The sequence below is a fragment of the Alligator sinensis genome, unplaced genomic scaffold, assembly GCF_000455745.1.
Source record: "Alligator sinensis unplaced genomic scaffold, ASM45574v1 scaffold924_1, whole genome shotgun sequence".
NCBI classification, from domain to species: domain Eukaryota; kingdom Metazoa; phylum Chordata; order Crocodylia; family Alligatoridae; genus Alligator; species Alligator sinensis.
This window is the reverse complement of record NW_005842370.1, coordinates 744,953-760,234: the sequence shown is the minus strand read 5'-3', so window position 1 is coordinate 760,234 and position 15,282 is coordinate 744,953. Positions and strand designations below refer to the sequence as shown.

Sequence of the window (15,282 nt, the reverse complement as noted above, 5' to 3'; positions counted from 1 at the left end):
TATATATCACATACTTCAGCAAGCATTTTTGGGCTTTTATCTAATAGCTGATTGAACAGCTTTATATAAAAGCTCCAAAAAAGCCCGACAGAAGTGCTCAATCTAGAGAGACACTAAGGAACCAGGTCAACTGATGTGCTTCCTCTTCCGTTAAAGTGCTGGGTTTGGAGGGGGGGGGTTTCCACATCGGTCAGTAGCCTACATGATTGAATAATTGATGAATCAACTTTATGATTTTCTATTCAGATTGCAGTATAATTGGGACTTGTATCAAATACATGCTTTTTGGCTACGCAAAGGGAAAATAGCATTTACACAAACAGAAAACAAGCATTTATGGGTAGCAGTCATGCTACCCATAAATGTGCTGGAGGTACTGAAAATACTACTCTACTTGAGTCACAGCCTTAAAGCCACAGATCTTACAACCGATACTAAATACTGAAACACCAGACTATGCAAATGCTCATGGCTGACTGACCACTGCAGCAACAGTGAAAAGGACAGTAGTACCCAGATTATTTGTATTGAGGTGGTTCACAACTGACTGAATTTGCAACAGGTTGCTGAATTAAGGACAAACTACTTGGCTGCTTTCTTCAGCTTTTGTTTCAAAGGCAGCTGCTTCCCAATTCAGCAAGAGCTCATTAGCAGTCTTGCAGAGCTGTTTGCTATCATTGCATATGCCCCCAGCTACTTTGCAAACCCTCATTCTCAGAACCTAGCAATGAGAGAAATATGCAGCTTCTATTGTATAAGCAATCTGGGGGCAGGGACCGTCTTTATTTCATGGTTGTACATTAATCAGTCCAATGAAATCTTGATCCACAATGGAGGCTACTAGACACCATCAAAGGATAAATAAATACTCAAGCCCAAAATTTTCAAAATATGCAACTAATAGTATTCAATATTTAGGTACCTAAACTGAAACAGAATAGGACATAAGCTGACAGGAGCTCAGCACCCTAAAATCCTTAGGCCATGCAAATGTGTGGCCGTACATTTCTATACTTGTTATAAATATTTGTTATATATATATATATCACATTTGTTGAAAAGGCTGAAGGCTTGCGCACTACTTGATCCGAGTATCAGACATGAATACCAGAGTTCATAGCAAAATTTTACTCCAAACTCATACAGATTGCTAAGAATGAACAATGTCTTTACAGAAAAGGACTGTTACAAAACGTAAAACCCTTGAAAATGGAAGGAAATAAATAGTTAAGGATATGATATATTTTATTTTTTGGACAGAATATGATTGGTTAGCAAGAATAATGCTAATTCATGTTTCATCACAACATAACCATTTCAACTCTGATCTAAGCATTTTTAATAATATTGTGGATATTTAAAGAGATATTTTATTACCTTGTCTTTGGAACTGAATTATTAAGTGTTATAGGTAAATTAGATCATCAAATAATAACAGATGTATCAACAGGTGGTAGAATTTAGAGATATACCATAAAGATTTTCTTGGCTGATACCTATGGCTGAATATTAAATCAGCCATATAGGCCAATATGGATCTGATAGCCAATTTACAGAAATGCAGCCCAGCATCCTGCCGATAAGTTTGGGGGGGCATGGGGAAGCAGATTGAGGCCCCCCACAGTGAGGGAGGAACTGGGGCAGGCATAGGCGCTGCACAGCCAGGGCACTGAATGGGACACCAGGGCAGGGTGCAGGGTAGAGCCACAGGTGGCTTGTCGAGGGGTGTAGGGGGGAGGGTGGGCAGCTCCCTGCCACTGTATACACCCCTGGGGGAGGCATGAGGGACATGTGCCCCACCCCCCAAGATTTGTGCACAGGTCAAGAGAAGGCTGCCTGTTGTTGGCTTGGGACCAGTGGCTACACCATCCTCTTCCTGGCAGGGGGCTGGACTGGGGCTGCGCTTGGGGCAGGCAGGGTGGGCGACACCAGCGCTGGGAGGGGGCGGTCTACAGGGAAATTTTGGAGTGGCTAAAGCCAACCTCTCTGAGTGCTGCCACCACCTGCTCTGCCCTGAGTGCAGCCCCAGCCCAGACAGACCCCTGCCAGGAAGAGGCTGGCACAGCCCCTAGCCCTGAGCCTGCAGCCCGCCCTTACTCCATGCACAAATATCTGGGGGAGGCACATGTCCCCTATGCCTTTCCTGGGGTTGCATACAGCGGTAGGGAGCTAGCCCCCCGCTTCCTGCCCCTCCCCGCGCTCCCTGGACAAGCTGCCTGTGGCTCCACCCTACACCTCGCCCTGGGGTCACATTCAGCTACCTGGCTGGACAATGCCTGCCCTTGTCCCAGCTGCTCCCTCACCCTGGGGGCCTTGATCTGCATCCCCCCCCCACACACCTTCCCCCCACAGACTTACCAGCAAGACACTGCTCTCCAAGCTGTCAGGCTGCATTCCTAGCCATGTACATGCTGCAGCTGGGCGCATACACACAGCATTTATCAGTGACATTATCAGCTATACCAGCTAAAAAAAAAGCCGATTGCCAATAATGTCAATTTTCCTTGTATCAGTGCTGATCCAATATGTGAGCAATATATCAGTGCATCTCTAGTAGAATTGTTCTTCACTTACATCACTGATGTTCCTGGAGAATAAAGTTGTGTTCATACGGTAGTTTAATAGGAAAAAGTATATAACAGGGGTTTTCAACCGGGGGTACACATACCCCTGGAGGTACTTGGGATGGCCTCAGGGGGTACTTAGCAGCAGGCACTGCCGGTGCTTTCACTGGTCGCCAATCAGCCACGAGGAACACCACCTCCCCACCCCCTGTTTTTTAAGTGGCTGCCAGGGGACTCCTTTCTCAACCAGCTGCTGGGGGTACACTGACCTAAAAGGATTGAAAACTCCTGGTATAAAAGATGGTTGATTTCTGATAAAAATTATGCTTTTATATGGAACTGCAGTTGGAGCACATCAACATGCATTATTAACATAGATATATAACATTTCTATGTTTTACTTTTGGAAGTTTTGTGCTTTGTTCATAATTTGAGATCTCTGTAAAGAAACTTACTTAGAGTCAGACCTAAGATTGTGCTGTTGTGATAACAATGATATTGCTCGTAGTTGCACACCCACCTTGAAATTCTGGGATCCTAGAGCACCCCTCAATTTGTCCTCTGCTAAACCCCAAATCCCTATGCTGTGGAAACAAACCATCTACTAGGAGCAACCCAGGAGCATTCCTGTTAACTGCCCTGGTGCTTCAGTTACCCTGCTTTCATCTAAACATCTAAATCACATGTCTACTGGGAAAGCAAAGAAAATACAGGTTGGCTGGGTGCTATAAACAAAGCAGAGCAGCCTCTCATTTGTGTCTTGATTACACCACAACCCAAATTCCTCACCATCTCTTCCAACAGCTTCCCAGGCATGCTAAAGGGGGAGCAATGACCCCATATAGCATTGTATGAGAGAATCCTTTGGTCATGGACACAATTGACCAAAAATACCCTCCTGTATCTTTCAAAGAGTAAAAGCAGAACAATTCATTAACTGTACCATGTTTCCGTACCTTCAGGAAGGTCTGGGGCATTCTACACCAAAAGCAGCAAGCAGAGCCAAATTAATTAGCACAGACAACCAAAAATTGTACCTTACCAGGAAGAAATATCAAATCAATCACAGCAGTGAACTTTCAATGGTACATACAAGTTGAAAGCAGAATGAAATAAGGTTGGCAATCATTTCGGGGAGTAAATTTCATTATTAGCAAGATGACAATCTTGTTTTAGTTTAGTCCATATATGAACCTTTGCATAGTGGCAGTTCTAGCAAATATATGCTGTCCATTTCTCTTATGTGCTAGAGTTCTCCCCAGGTCCCACTTACAAATAAGACAAAATGCACACATTACATCGTTCTATAAAAACCCAATACTGCTGGGTATATATGACAAATGATAGACATTGGCATCACAGAGCTCAATGGAAACTTGGCACTTCAAAGGAACTGCTCTTGTTAGAAAAATGCTATTTACCAAAATGTCACGCCTATAAAAATACTGATTTTCTCTCAATACTTTGTGAACATGGAAAGTGGAGATTTTATATTCTTTCTAGGTTGTTTAATTGCTTCATTCATTTTAAAAAACTCATCTCTCCAGTTTTTAGACGTTAGCTGTAGGCATATATATTTTGCCATGCAGTTTCAATGACAATATTATCAGCACAGGCAACCTTTTGCTGTAAATGAAAATAAATGAACATGGTTTGTTTTGGTACTCTTACCTGAAGGAGGAAGGAACAGTTCATGTCCTGAAGGAGGTCGGCTTCCTGAGCCACCAGGTTTTGTAAGCTCAACGATGCTATGACGAGCAGGAGGTGGTGGTGGAGGAAGTGAGGGTGGCGAGGTGTCATATGCATCTTCGCCTGCGTTTAGAGAAGACTCGTTACATGAGCAAAACTTCATTAAGAATAGTACAATGAAAAGCAAGCTTAAAATTGATTTTCCTTGGCAACTAATAGAGGACCTCACTCGTAGGGATCATCTAGCAGTTCAGTAACTCTAATAATGTAATTGCACTTCTGATTCCTTCTGTGCACAACCCAAAACGTTTAAAACATGCTGGGAATGACCTTTTTACTGCATTCAGGTTTTTTCTACTGGAGGAAAAAAAATGGTTTCTCCTCAAGTTGTAAAATAATCAGGGCATTTGTGGCCAAGCTGCATATAGTGCATCCTAAAGAAAGGATTCACTCAAAAATCAGTTGTTAGACGACTGTTACACACCAAAGTGACAAATAATATGCTGAATGCAGCAGGTCTGTTGTAAATTGTATTCATCTTCTGTCATCTTACCAGGAAATAATTTAAGACAAAACCGGAGATCAGTGGTTCAAGCCCAAGAGCCAAGAAACCGTAGTCCTTGGATTCATGGGAAACCTTGCTTTTGCCCTATGTGAGAACTGTTGTCTGCAGGTGTTCAAGGTTTGCCAAAAAGCATGACTCCTATCCATGCTACCTTTTCTTGCAGTTCCACATGTTTCTGCACTGTACACACTGGGGTCTCACAGTGCATGGTGCAGCAGCATGGCTAATTCAAAGACTCTAAGGAACAAGAAAAGCAGAAGGGTAGCAGGACTTAGCACTTGCACAACTGAGCTTGCCTCAGTACGTTATGGAGGGTGCCAGAGCACAAGTATAAACCCCAGCATGGGTAAGGAGCAGCTTGGTTACTGTCTGTGGTACTGGAATACTAGAACTCCCTCTGGAAGGTGGAATTAGGGATCAAGTTTGGTGTTTATGGGGATCAGAGAGACTAGATCAGTCCCTGTTAACATCAATACTGATCCCCTTCACATGGTGAAATAAAATTAAATGCATTATAAAATGTATGTGTGGTGGGGAGAGGGGAAGGGACCCACAATATCTGAAACAGAATTTGGATCCCTTGGAATCTGACCCATTGTCATTATGGTGAAAATGGTTTTGCTTCTATATATAAGCAGAAGGAAAATGTAATATGCCCTTACAACTGTTTCTGGCTCAAGGACTTACAGGTAAATTGCTGCTAAACTTATACAGCTATGCTGCATTTTCCACATATCCCAAGAAGCAAAATCAGCACCTTCCACATCACTGGCCTTCAACCACTAACAAGGAATTTGAAGTTAACTGACTAAAAGTAAAAAAGCTGCAATTATCCTGGACTGGATAATGACACTGGCTGTAGAGCAGTGATTAAAGAAGATCTATGCAAGTACAATTATTCTGTCTAACCCATAGTTCATTTGAAATTCTTAATAAACCTGAAGTCATTTTTGCAATAAGCGTATTACTTGGTTAATCTACACTATATGAACCATTAAATATTTAATGGGCAAAGGTTGACAACCTAAAGGTGGCACCAGAAGATCGTAATCAGAGGGCGTCCTGTTGAGCAAAGCGCTGTGTTTTGGGTTGTCTCTGGCAGGCGGTCGTGCAGGAGGCAGAGGTACTGGAACACCAGACGCATCAAAGACTTCTCCTGAATAACATAAGTACAGGAAGTAAATGCCTTCCTGCTATACCTGTTTTGGAGAAATTTTCTTTTTACAGAATTAAACATAAAAATACAGAGTAAAAAATAAAATAGTGAAAAATATACCTAGCTCTGGGTGCTTTGATTTCTTCATCTCAGAAGCGGCACTGTGTGTTCCATTCATTATACCAATGCATGGACCGTTTTCACACACCCTGAAAACAGATCAAAAGGAACAAGTCAACTGATGACTCCTAAAATTAAAAAAAAAAAATGAATGAGAAAGAACAGTATATGTTACAGCTAAACAAACTGAGGAAAGGAAATTATCAGAAACGTCAGACTCGCATAGATGGAGGCTTCCCCCTTTCCCTCCCCCAACACACTTTCAAAGCAACCAATTAATGCTTGCAACCACAACACCCCTTTCAGGAAATGTATTATTTTCCTAATGAGGAAACTGAGGGAAACCGAAAAAAAATAATCAAATCTCACTCGAGGTTGCCATGCAAGGCAGTGGAAGAGCTAAACTGTAAGAGTTCACAGCCCTCAAACTCAATCTATTAGAATAAGCTGCTTCTTCCTACAGCAAAGGTATGTATGTAAGCTCAGGGTGCAGACAGATGTAACCATAAAAAAATAGTTAAATGCCTTTGAAATGATTCAAAAGGGCCAGCTGTACAGATGTTCCAAACATTCCAGTAGTAGCTGCTGCACTCCAAAATAATAACTCTTTAAAATAAGGTACTGTTTTGAATCGTTTCACTTGTTATCAATTGTGCACAGGGAAGCCATCTGCACTTCTGTTTCTCTGCTGATGAGCTGAGAACCCCTGCTCCCTCCCAGTTTAAACCCTACTGCTGCTGGGCTTTCCAATCCTAATGCTAGATTGGGATTTGAGGCTGGAGACTTGGGCTCCCGGTGGCAAGGAGCTCCTCTCCCCTACTTACCTCTTCACTGCAGTGCTCTCATATCTGCCTTCCCTGTGGCAGAGCCTCCTCTAGCTGGAGAGCCAAGCCTGCATGCACCCACAGCAATTTTGAAACTTTAAAACTGGGGGGCACCACAGGGACTGTATGTGTGCCATGTAGTGTAAAAAATACCCTTTTAAAACATTTCCAAGCTCACTGCATTTCGAAGCATTTCCAAAGTTACTTTTGTCCCCCTCATTCTTATTTTGTTTTTCCTACTATTAAAAGCTTGGGAGAAAATGTGACCAAGAGAAACGAAGAACCAAAGGATTACTGAAATCAAATGCAGTGAAGCCTACTAAGAAAAAAACCTGAGCACCTTAAACAGGAATAAGACTACATAAATAAAGTGCAGCAAAATTCCTACTCAAATTTATATAGAACAGAACGAGCTAATTCTGGCTAAGCAATTTAGTAGTCTCAGCTGGTTCTGCTGTTGTCAATAAAAGCAGTGCAGTACTTTTCCTTCTATATTCTTTTACTACAATTTTATTCCTTCAAATGGAAATAAACTGTTCTGTAAAAAGAAGCAGAAGTATCAAATTGGCAGTTAAAACTACTCAGAACCAGCAATTCCAGCGTTTCAGGCAGTGAAGGAGAAGTGAAAATCTTGCCATAAGAACTGAAATAATTCTGAGTAGATGATATGAGAGGACTCTGATTAAAGACTGAGGGACATTAATAAGAAACCAGAATCATATGAACAGGTGTTAAAGACCAATTGGGTAATACTGACACTTCACACCATGACAGGAACCATGGGCCATGTATAATTAAGAACAATCAAGATGAGTTTCTTCAGTCAGAGGAAGCATGGTGGGTGTGTCAGTGTACAGTTCCAACTATGCTGGATTACATGTGGCACTGCCTCTAATCATAGAGGAAGCTGCTAGTGTTGGACAGATTTAGGGTTTCAACCCATAGGGCAAACATCTAACCACACTGGTCATATAGATGGATGGATACACAAATGTCTGCAACTATTTCAAATAGGAATGAAGTGGAATGTTGTGTGCGGTATTAGTAGGCACAACTAAAAATGAGAGGAAAATAAGAAATAGTTATAGTAGCTGGAGTGCGGGAACAAACAAAAATCCTCCTCATGTTGAAACCTATTAGATTGTGAGAGTAAGTGGAAGGAGCATTGCTTGCATTCTTTGAAGCTAGATTGGTAAAGTTTAAAATGTTGGAACAGGCTTTGACTCTTTTAGCAGATGCATTACGTAGCCTAAACTTTTCCAGCTCTCTGCATTTTCAAAAATTCAATCAGCTGCATACAAGATGCTTTCACACAAAGCAACAAATCAACCAAGTAACTAATCATCTGCCCCAAAAAAGTTTCAACAAGCCATTTCATATATTGTTAAAGCATTACTTCAAGTGTTAAAATGCCTGGGTTGGGTTCCATTAGTCCAAGAACATGAAATCTTCAAGTAAATATATGGTTTAAAGACAGGACATGGGAAATGAACGATTGCTTAATCAAACAGCACTGACAATAGGAGATTTAGCCCCCCCCGCTTTAAAAAATAAATACAATAAAATAAAATAAAATGGTCATGAGATTAGATCCAGGATTTTAATGGATTTACAACTGGAATGAATTTGGTTCCTTATGTATGGAAATTAAGTTTTCTGTTGAGAAGCAGAGGCATGGTATTCAAGCAGAGTGAAATCGTGAATTCAGTTTCAAACTGGCAAGGACAACAGATGTCCCCTTTCTGCACCAAACATTGGCGATCTATTTGAAGATGACTCAGTAAGGCTTCCTGCAAAGTAATGCACTCTTTCAGCACATGCAATTATAAAAGTTTTAAATGGTATAAATGTACATACATAGAAAAAAGCCCTAAATGTACTGCTGGAAAACAGGAAACAAGCTGCGTTGCAAAAAATTAATTAGTTTTCATTAAAAAAATTCCCTTTTTAAATTTTAATTGAAAAAATAATTTTTTTCAGGCCACTAAAAAAATTTATTTTTTTGTTTTCAGTTAAAACCCAAAGATTTAGAGGGAAAGTGATTTACTATGATTTTTTTTTCATTTGATCAATAGAATCCATTTATGACAGAAGTATTTTGAACAAAAAGTTTCACTTGGTTCCAACTCTTACATCTAGATCACTGGTTGGAATAGAGTTGCTTAATGAAATGTGCTCTTTTGACTAGTCAAATATCAGCATCAACAACTTCTTGAAACAAAGTTTTGAGTACTTGGAATATTTATGTATATGCTTCATCACTATACTTTCTAAAGCTTAGTGGTTTTCTTTTTTTAGTACTAATATTGTCACAGTATATAGTGTGTACAAGGCTTACTGCATTAATCATTAATGAAATCCTAGTTTTAAATATAAAACATTTTCTGTGGGAAAAATGCTGGATTAATGCCAGAGCAGCAATGGTAGGCAACTACATTTGTGTGATCTCTACCATGGTTCAATAAGACTAAGAAACAAATGCTGAAAACAAGAAAGTTTGGAGTTGGCTTTTAATGGATAACATTACTAGGTGGCAGGTCTGAGGTCCCAGATTATATTCTCGGAAATAATAAAAAAACTCCTAAAATTCTTCATAGGGGCTTTTGCTGCCCAATACGAGTCCTCAATAGCTACAGAATCACTGGAGTCTGTTCCCATACCATACACTCTTATAGCTTTTGCTGTGTTTTCATGAGCCATTAATTCTTCCTCCTCTCAGGCAGAGAACTCAGCTTTCTATTACATGCCTGACATGGTAGAGAGAGGGACTCCCAAATGGATAAACAAAACAAAACTTCAAATAAATGTGGTCATACATGTAAAATCCCAAAGCCATTTAAAAACCTCTTTTCTACACAGTGAATTCTGTACTTTCTATTTGAAAAAATAAAATAAAATAAAAACCCTTCCTCCAGAACCAGCTGGAACATAAAAGGCCACAGTGACAAAATGTTTAGGGAACTGTAACATTCACATCTGTGCACCAAAGTTTGGGTCAGCATTTCTGTTAATAACAGCCTCAACGTCCAGGAATTTAATAACTTGGACACAAGGAGCAGCGAGAATGTGCCATTTGACCTAGGCTATGCTAACATACTTTGATTAAACGTGTAAAAATTTCCTAATTGTGAGATGAGGGGATAAGCTTGGTTTTATTGTTCTTGGTGACTGACATAACATTTTGAAAGAAAAGGCAAAAAGTCCCTACAATTGCCAGTATCTTGATGTATTTTTGGACAGCAGAAGAGTTTGGTGCACAAAGAAAGTCTCATATGAAAGCCCATGCAAAAAGGGCTTTAAAGGCTTAAACCAGTTGTTACATGCAAGACAAGGAAAGAAGAAAAATGTTCATAACTGCAGTTTTATTTTTATAGTCACTGTCCAATGATTTGGTTGTTTTTCTACCTTTTATTTCTTCTGAGAAAGGATTAATCAAAATGTCAAAAGCTGAAATTTTTAAACCCGACTCTGGGGGCGGGTTTCCATGTCCAGGGGGATGCAGTTTCTGGTGCTGCAAATCGCTTTGTGGTGCCACAAACTGCACGCGAGAAATGTAAAAACATGCTCATAGCAAAATTTGCTACCAAGAAATCCCAGTACCAAAAGAAACCAGCACAGAGCAGTATTGGTAGCATGTGCTGGACCAAATGGAGGGCTGGCCACCCAGAACACCACTCTGGCTGCTGGCCCCTGCTGAATGCTGTGCAACAAAGTACATGTGTAGAGGTATGCAATGGGGCACAAAGCAGTGGCACAAATTTGTGCTGCTACTATTTGTACCTCTACAAGTGCACGCCCCTGAACATGGGGTCTTGCCCTGGGAGTTTAAGCGTTCCCCGAAATTAGTAATAACTATATGGCTAAATACTTGAGACAGCTCTGAAAATCTCAAATTAAAAGGAAAAAAAGCACTGAATGCAGTGGCAACATACTAAGGCTAATAAGTTATGCACCACACAGGTACAAATATGGTGACCTGCAGATAACTTTATGAGTTTCATTCTGCCTCAAGTTCAGCAGAAGAGATCATGGAAATACTCAACATTCTTAGACGGCAAGCAGCTTAACCATGATTACTAAAAAGTTTACATCAATGTGGGGGGAATTCCCCTTTCAAATAAGTATCCTCTACTCTCCAAAATAGCATATGAACAGCAAATATGCACAAGACCTTACCGAGCAAGAGGCTTTATATTATGACAATGAGGTGGTTGTGACAAGGTTACAGGATGGGATGAAGGAATCTTGTACTCGTCATCATCAGCTACATGTTCCCTTGATTTCTCAGAGAGGGAATTTGATATAGAAATGGGGCACCTAGAGAAAGAGAGAGAAAGAACAAATCTAGCAAGAGTTTAACAATTATAGAATCATGTTCAATCAAATATGAAACAAGACAACAGTTTCCTATAAATATCCTCAGTATGCATTTTCCACTTTGAAGGTGAAAGAAGACTTTCCAGTCAAGCTTAATAAAACTATGAAATTAGTGTCCTCTCTTGTCATCCATTAGCAAGGATGTATAAGAGCAGTGGACAGTTAAAATAGGTTTCTGGTGGTTAAAAGTTATCAGAGTAAAAGACAAAGAACTGAACAGATTGAGTATATAAACATATCTAAGAAGCTTAATCTCTTTGTATTTTCCAAAAACCCTTCATAAAGTTTACAATAGGATAGCGATGTGTTTGAAAGCTAAGGCTCACTAGGAAACCAGCGATATCTAGCATTGCCACCTTTATGTACTTGTCTTGGGTTATTTTCTTTGATTTACATCTTGAACTGTCATTTTTTTCTTAGGCAACTGTTGAGATTATTACCAGGACATGGTGCAACCCCTGAAGAGAGGTAACCTCTATGTAAATAACGTATGTAGATACAGAATTAGAAGCAAGTCCTTTCTGGGAGCATACACTACTTGCTGTCTGCAAATTCCAGATCAATACAGTCACTGTGTGTACCAACAAAGAGGATTGAGAAGAAATGGTAGGTACTTCCAACAAATCTCTTCCCAAAACGGAGATGAACAAACCAGATAAAGCAACAGTTGAAGTTGCAAGAGCAACCACTGCCTAGGAAAGAGATTTGCTTCTTTCAATATACTTTACTTCCATTTTTCTTGTAGTTGGCTTTGGGAACTATGAAGTTTCCCTTTAGAAAGAATCCCTCCTCCCTAAATCATACAATCAAATAAGAATAATTTTTATACAAAATATATAAGCCTATTAGCAAATTTCAGTGAAAAGTGACACTGTTAAGAGAGAAAAATCATTGCAAATAAGACGGATATTAAATTTTGTCCCAAGGAAGCACTGATCCTGTAGAACACAACTTTTTGTCCCCCTTTAATGTAAACCTATGTTTAGAATGATTACAATGAACAAGAAACTCACAAAACCTCTTGCACAGGAACAGTGACATTCAAATCAAGAACCTAATACATTTCAGGTGTCCAACTTCATAGACAAAAGTTGGATTCTTAAATTAACTGACTAACAACAGAGATTTAAAAGTTGGATGCCAAGTTCTGAAATGTCATGCAGTGAATCAGAGTTAGTGTTTTAAGCAAAAAGAGTGTACAGTTAAATTTATGTTAAATAAGTGTAATATATTGTTCATAACTTTGATGCTTCTGTATAACCATGTGGTTTGAATCTACCCAAAGCTTTTGACCTACATACTATACTTCAAGGGAAATCTGCTTAAATAGGACTTTTGAGGAGAGTTACGGGTTACGGAGAGACCTGAACCTAAAAAGGGAGATGGCATCATTTTTGTTTCCCTGATTTGACTGGTTATTTTGTTTTTTATATTATGGGAAAAGAAGAGAACTGAATTTACTATGAGGCCATATACATCTTATTTTTACAAGAAACAAAAGTACTGAAACATACAACTTGAAGGATAAAAAAGAATGTATACCACATGGTGTCACAAGATTATAGAACTCCATTAAAAAAAGGAGCAAAGGTGGTCACTAGAGTTGCTAGCAGATCACAAATCTGTAAAATATCCGAAAGGAAGGAAAGGACTGCTGAACTGGAATTATGCATGCACTGCTTTTGTTTGAATATATTCAAAGTCTGGAGCTCTCTATATTCTTGTAATTTCTCTTTCCTAAACCCAATAACAAATTTTTGGCTTCAAAAAACAAGCTTGTGAAGGACAGAAATTCAATTTCTTTTGTGAACATACAGTTATGCAAGACAGATATCTATTAAAAGACAGAAGGTTTATAGAACTGAATTTTGTAATGGTTTGTATTGCAGTTTTCAACCACCTTCTGTAGAGGGAGCAAAAGGCCTTTTCTAAATACAGTTCAGGCTGCGTTTACTTTTTCCATCTTTGATTTCATATTCATAGTTAAATTGACAAGAGATTTGTGTCACTGCCCTCTGCCCATCAGAAGAGATGTAAAATGTAACAGAAGGATGAGGAAAGATCTGAATCCATAGAGAAGCAGTTCAAAGGCTAGCACAAGACAACTTTTCTCACATTTGTGGACCAGCAGGTAACTCCCAGCTTGCAGCCCAGGCTGCTCTGAAGATTATGTTATACATAACCTTAAAAATCATTATGAGTTACACACTTAGCTCTTACAGACATTGTTGTTTGAAAAGCAAGCATCTAGCTTGGGGATGTCCAATACTTACTGGTACAGAGTCTAGTTGAGGAGTGGGTAAATTAAGGCCCACAGGCCAGATCCAGCCTGCCAAGGGATTTTATTCAGCCCACAACTGGTCCCTTGGTCCTGCCTGGCCTAATCATGAGGGGCAGCCCAGGCTGTGGCACGTGCAGAAGGTCCCACTGCAGGGCTGGTGTGGCACAGAAGCCAGCCTCAGCTTCCTAGCACCCCTGGTGGCAGTGGCTCTTTCTGGCTGCTGCTGCCAGTGTCACTGCAAGCCCCAGATGTGGCCCCACTGCCCAGGCACCTAACCCATCTGCCTTGTGCCCATCACACCCCTAGTGCAGGGCCATGTGGGGAGCAGATCATGTCTCTGCCCTGGGTCACAGCCCCATGCTGTCACTGATCCACGATCCCGCCCCGGCCTGTCCTTCCTGCTCCCAGACACCACTCCCCCATCCCTTCTGCACAGTCAAGTGCAGCCTGCCCATGGAAACTCTACCTGTCTGGCACCCCCTAGACCGGTCTATTAAATCTACCACTTTGGGAGTTCTGGCAAGCTGTTGTGGACATCAGATTGGGGTGGCAGTAATGGGTTTCATACCCAGACTAATATCTACACAGTCACAGTAAGTTCATAACATCTTGTCACAAGGCTGAAAGGCAGGACAGGTCTCATGATTAAAGAAGTTACTAGATAGGAGTTCCTAAAGACTTGGGATGCTAGGCTTGTCTATGCTTTACAAATCCTTTAAGCTAGATCTCCATTTCTCCATCCTTAAAATAAAGATACCTGCCTAACAACCGCATGATGTGTGATGTTTATAAAGGGCTTTCAATGTGCAAAGCACTAAATGGTTCAATATTATTTTTTTTAACTCATATCCTCAATGAGAGCCATAAATTATCACATATGCATCATGCTTATATTAATTGTTTGCAAATCATTCTTTTAACAAATAGCATTGGCTTTCTGGTTTATACTGTGTACAATAATTTTTATATTCATCTCTTCCTTCATTTCTGTTGTACTATAAATTAACCAAGAATCTTTTATGGAAAAAAAAAGTCTGTGGCAGATTTCAAATTCTGTTCTGATTAATGGAACTCTATTCTTAATTTCTTGAAGACAGAATTGTGTATTATTATACCTTCATTATTCTTCTTCCATTAGCATAATGCCAGTGTATTGAGGTAAACATAGAAGAAACTAAACAGGCAGATTCTTCAATGGAATTTGTAATGGCTAGACAAAAAAAATGTCTTGTTTCATAAATAAATGCAAGTGCAAAAGAGTTGGATTTTATAATATGGATATTTTCTAGGGACTAGTTTGAAACCATTAAAACTTATTCTCTTGCAACTTTAGGCAAGTTTTCTGATTACATTCTTCAAGTACAATTTTTCAGATATTTTAAAATAATTCTGCAGTTAAAAAAATACATATAAAGCTTAACAGCATTAAATACTCAAGATTTAAAAAACAAACAAACAAAACACACACCAAGCCAACAAAAACAAACAAACCCAGGGTTGTTTTTTGGTTTTTTTAAAGTTTACATTCAGTTGTTACATTTTTTAAAAACAAAATTATTACTACAGTGAAATTCTGGGAACATCTGTATGCCAGCACAGAGAAACCAAGGGACTGGACAACAAAATCCAATTCTATAATTTTTTCCCGTATTTGGCAGTGTGTTAAATTTAAAAGGATGAATCAGATCCTGATAAATGGTGTTTCA

The 15,282-nt window shown here is 39.7% G+C and overlaps 1 protein-coding gene across 2 annotated transcripts in view; it reads right to left on the bottom strand.

Moving 5' to 3' along the window:
* Nucleotides 1-15,282, bottom strand: part of CBLB (Cbl proto-oncogene B) — a 187,650-nt gene that overhangs the window by 10,715 nt on the left and 161,653 nt on the right. For both annotated transcript variants that reach the window (XM_006029288.2, XM_025210744.1), the window contains 4 exons: nucleotides 11,095-11,235; nucleotides 6,095-6,183; nucleotides 5,843-5,974; nucleotides 4,236-4,376 (listed from right to left, as the gene is read on the bottom strand). In XM_006029288.2, coding sequence (XP_006029350.1) covers nucleotides 4,236-4,376; nucleotides 5,843-5,974; nucleotides 6,095-6,183; nucleotides 11,095-11,235 — 503 coding nt within the window. The remainder of the gene's footprint in view (nucleotides 1-4,235; nucleotides 4,377-5,842; nucleotides 5,975-6,094; nucleotides 6,184-11,094; nucleotides 11,236-15,282) is intronic.